Genomic DNA, 4,746 nt, shown 5'->3' on the forward strand with positions numbered 1-4,746 from the left:
CCAGAGCAATAGCGGCGAGCGTCCCCTTGTTGGAGAAGAGTCCATGAGCCTCGCAGAGGGCAAACCACGCGGGAGACACGTCTTCATGACCCTGACACGGGCCGGGCTCCTCGTGTGCCCTGAGAAAGCAGTGACCACAGAGCCAAGCCCCTGTCCTGGGGACTCCGGCTGCCACACAGGAGGTGGGCGAGGGACAGAGAGGGGGGACGAACCAGAGGGTAAGAAGTGCCTGGAGACAGTAGAGCTGGCCTCCTGGGAGAATGAGAGGGGTCAGGAGGCCAGGTCACTCCCTAGGGTGGCCTGGAGCCCCTCCGAGGAGGTGAGGGCTAAGCTGACCCTGGTCATGCAATGGCGTCCACGTTCCTGGGCAGCTGCAGGGTGGGGCATCCCTGGCAGGGAAGGGCAAGGAGTGGGGCTCCCGGGTGGGGAGAGCTGGGGCTCTGGGGGCTGGCGGGACAGCCTCGGCTCTGGAGCGCAGCCCTGTCAGCAGCAGGTGGGACGCCAGTCCCTGGGGAAGACAGGGCCCTCCCTCCCTGGTCCCTGGCTTACCCGGGCCCCCAGCCCACACCCTGCGCTCCGGCCCCTCCAGGCTGGCTGGACCGGGAGCAGCACCTCGGGTGGGGCAGGCATTGAATGGCCTGTGTGTCTTTCCTCTCCAGGTGGCACCAAATTGTTAATCTTGGGATCCCAACAAATCCGACCTTTCCCTCCCTGATGGGTGAGGATTTGGCCCTGACAGACAGGCGGGTGCGTGTGGTCTGTGCCACGTACACACAGGACACTGGCCATGGGGTACATATAGGGCGTCCTGTGAGGAGCCACACAGCCGCGTCCTGACGTCCCAGGTGACCTGCCTTGGCCCTGAGCGAAACCTGGAGATGAAGACGCTGTTCCTGAGCATCGTGCTGCTGGGCCTGGTGGCTGCCCTGCAGGCCCAGGACCCCCTGTCCTTCCCCTCAGAGGAGCTAAACGTGAGGCTGGGTGGGCCGGTGGGCAGGGATGGGGGAAATGCCCTGACCCTGTCAGTGGGCAGCAGCTGGGAGCCTGTTGCAGTGGTCACTGAAGGCCAGCTGACCCTGCGCCCCTGCCCTGGGGCTGTCAGAGATGGGATTCCCTGTGCTGGCAAGAGACAGGGCCCTTCTTGGGGACAGGGCTGGCTCAGGGAGAAGGGTCAGGTTAGAGTCCTGCTGAAGTGACCGGGACCTGAGTTCCTGTAAGGACAGGGCCCTCGGGAGTGAGGCTCATCCGTTGCCAGATCCTGGTCCCTGAATAAAATGGCTACTGGGGGCAGAGCCTTCCACCTCTGTGGGTCCAGGAGCCCCGAGTGCATGTCTTCCTACTGAGCGCCGGGAGCAGACCTGTGGAGGCCAGCCTGTCTGGGGGCTCAGCCGGGCTCTGGGGGTCCCCTGGGCAGTAGGTACCTGGGCGGGGGGTCATGCAGAGTCTGGGGGGCCATGGTGTGCTCATGGCTTGACCTCCCCAGATCACAGGGACCTGGTACACAAAAGCCGTGGTGGTCAACATGACCCAGGTACCAGGGTGGAAGAGGCCCAGGAAGGTGATCCCCATGAGGGTGACGGCCCTGGAAGATGGGACCTGGGAGGCCAAGACCACCCTCCTGTGAGTGCAGCCCACTGCAGGGCCCTCCAGCCCCTTGTCCTCCCCTCCCCCTTCCACGTTTTGGGTGCAATCAACAGTAAGTCCCCTGACTTTGATGGGACCGAGTCCAGGCCGCATCCTAAGGCTCTGGCAGGGCTGGGGTGGGATGCTCAGTGTCACCTGGTCAGGGCTGGCCCAGCAGGGGAGCTGAGCTTGGCTCAGGAGCCGGTCCTGAGAGCAGCTGCCCGTGAACCTCCTGATTTCCAGGATTAATGGTCGGTGCCTAGAGAAGAAAATTACACTGCAGAAAACAGAGGAGCCGGGCAGATACAGAGCCTGTGAGTCCTCCTGCCCGGAAGCTCCCGGGTGGCGGGGTCCCTGACCACCTCCAAGGAGGGGCTGCCTCTCCTTCCCAGGGGCCTTGTGCCTCTAACCCCAGACACCTGGTGTCACACGCTGTCCGCAGCAGGGACTGACTGGGCAGTGGCTCCCTCTGGGTGGCCCTAGCTCTTGACCTTTGGGAAAATGAGGACTGGAGATCCTGGACATGGGGCAGGGCAGCTGCCCAGGCCAGGGCCAAGCTCCACCCTCCAGGTCCTCCAGCCTCCAGCATCTGGACTCCACAGCTGGCTGGCACCTTCCCTGGCTGGAGCAGCGGGGCTCCCGGGTGACAAGTGACAGTTGAGGCTCTTCCTCAACGTGGTCTCCAGGGTATTTAAAATAGGTGTGAGGACACTAAAGAGCTGCTTCCTCTGTCCAGCCTCAGTCCACCACAAGGGGTTCGTATTGGTAGAGGAGCTGCCTGAGCAGGAGCACTACATCTTCTACTGCCAAGACCAGGGCCCGGGGAAAACGCCCCGCGTGGCGAAGCTCATGGGTGAGTGTCCTCAGGAGAGCCCCGTCTCCTGCCCACGGTCCCCCTCCCAAAGCTGGAGGACACAGCCACACCCTGGAACCAGGTACTACTGCCCCTGGGCTGGCCTTGCGTGCTGGGCACTGTGTGCTGCCCGTGCAGACTGAGCTCTGAAGTGGGAAGGGGAGGGCTGGGGGGACCGACAGGGACAGGGGCAGGCAAGGCCCTCAGCTTCCTGACCACTCACAGGGGCTGCAGACACTACGGCTGCCATGTGCCCCGGCTCAGTGTTTAGGCCTCAGGAGAGTCAGCTTGAGGGGGAGTGTCCTGCAAAGAGCTTCATGGGCCCCTCCAGGGTCAGGGGACAGCCCTGTGCCTCTAGGACGTGGGGTGCTTCCAGGTCAGGGGCCTGCCTCTGAGGCCTGTCCACTCCAGGGCAAGGCCCTGGATGCCATCGATGGCCCTGTCCTCACAGCCTGTGTGCCCAGCACCCCTCAGCTCACCTGGTCCCTCCCCCAGGGAGGACCCCGGAGGAAAACCTGGAGGCCCTGGAAGAATTTAGGAAATTCACACAGCGCAAGGGACTGTTGGCCAAGGACATCTTCACACCTGAGCTGACAGGTGAGGGCTGGGCTCTGTCTGTGTCCCTGCAGTGCATCCTCTGTGACCCCCACGTCCCTGCACCTCCAATTCATCTCCATGTCCCTGTGTGCCTCTCTGTGTCCCCATGTGCCCAGCCCCTCCCAGGGACACGGGGGCCCTGCTGGTCTTGGTCATGGGAGGTTGGAGCTGTGGGCGGGACGGGTTCTGCACCCTGTCCTGGTGCCTCCTCACCCTGGGTTTTCCTGTTTTTTCAGAAACCTGTGTTCCCGAGCAAGAGTAGGGTAAGTGAGCTCCGGGAGGATGCTGGGAAAGCCCAGAGTCCTGGGCTCCATCTTCTCTGCCTCCTCCCATCCACCCAAGCAGGGGAGACCCCGCCTGGCCAGGCAGGGGTGATCCCTCAGGTATTGGACTGAGCACAGTCCCAGGACGCTTGGCAAGTCCTTTCTTCTACCAGCAAGGGTCAGTCCCATCGTCTCCCACACCCTGGCTCCCTGATCTACTCTCCACTCGGCCGTCCACCAAAGACCTGGACGGTCATGGAAGCCTGGGCTGGCTCTTGGCCAGGGGCTGCCCATCAGGTCTCCCCACAGCCTGGGGAAGGAAGGACTTGGACCTGAAATCTGCGCAGCCTGCAGCCCTGCCCCTGCTCCTCCCATGGAGGGCCCCTCCTCAGCTCCTCCTCTTGTCCAGGAGCCACCTGGGTCTGCACACCCTGAGCCCACCCTGCCACTGACAGAGCCTGCACCTGCCCAGAACGCCCTTCCTGCTGGACCATCCTCCTCCTGGACCGCCCTCCCATGCAGCCGTGGTCCCCATCCCTCCTGACTCCAAATAAAGATCTTCAGCACCACTCAGGGCTTGGCGTGTCTGAAGGGGCCTGGCGGTGGCTCCCTCTGGCTCTGCTAGGAGGGAGCCATGGGGAGCTGGGGAGAGGTTGGGCCCGGCAGGGGTCAGACCCCAAGGCCCACAGCATCTGATGGGCCTGTAGGGCCAGTGCTGTCCTGAGGTCCCCTCATGGGCCAGTGCCCAAGTGTCCTGGGAAGATGCTGGGCCCTGTGCAGGAGCATCTGGGAAGTCCCTGGGTGGGCAGGACTGGGGAGACATCATGTCAGGGCTGCAGATGGAGCACAGGTCCCTGGCTCCTGCATCAACATGGGCCTCAGGAATCCTGCAGGGTGGGACTTGAGCAGCCTCAGCTCAGGGCAGGTGAGGAGGGAAGGTGTCAGCACCTCCCTCGTCACCCCTCAGGCAGACAGAGCCAGGCACAGCCTCCCCTGGTCTGCTCCCTCACCCTGCCCTCCTGTGGTTGTCCAGGGCCTGGTCTGTGTGAGAGTATTTCACAGATATCAGGATGAAAGGATTCTCAATCATCTAGCAAAGGGGAAGCACAAAGACAGGAATTTGAACACAGGAAGCATTGAACTCAGTGCAGAAATCATTTGCAATGCAACTTTCCCTTGTGGGGTCAGTTTTCCCAGGCGCCCTGGCATGAACTTCACCCGTGTGACTGTCACCTCCACAGTCAGAACACAGCAACATTGTCACTCCAGGCCTTCCCTGAGGTTCCTATGGCCAGGTCACTCCCCGACCCTGACGGGTGCCCAACTCCTCCCCTGGGGATGTCCCAGGAACAGGGTGGCAGTGTAGGAGCCTCCTGGACTGGCTCTGCCCACTGGGTGGGACCTGGAGGT

The 4,746-nt window shown here is 62.9% G+C and overlaps 1 protein-coding gene across 1 annotated transcript; it reads left to right on the plus strand.

Annotated features, from left to right (window-relative positions):
- Nucleotides 1–76: 76 nt before the first annotated feature.
- Nucleotides 77–3,335, plus strand: LOC306644921 (odorant-binding protein 2b-like; the record flags this gene model as incomplete). The annotated part of the gene is made up of 7 exons (XM_079112168.1): nt 77–182; nt 660–767; nt 1,484–1,620; nt 1,867–1,937; nt 2,360–2,476; nt 2,972–3,073; nt 3,310–3,335. Exons 3-7 carry the CDS (start codon nt 1,523–1,525, stop codon nt 3,333–3,335), a joined length of 414 nt encoding a protein of 137 aa, XP_078968294.1. The 5' UTR covers nt 77–182; nt 660–767; nt 1,484–1,522.
- Between the last annotated feature and the right edge of the window lie 1,411 nt (nt 3,336–4,746).

This window comes from Sciurus vulgaris, assembly GCF_902686455.1.
Source record: "Sciurus vulgaris genome assembly, chromosome: 15".
Lineage (NCBI taxonomy): Eukaryota > Metazoa > Chordata > Mammalia > Rodentia > Sciuridae > Sciurus > Sciurus vulgaris.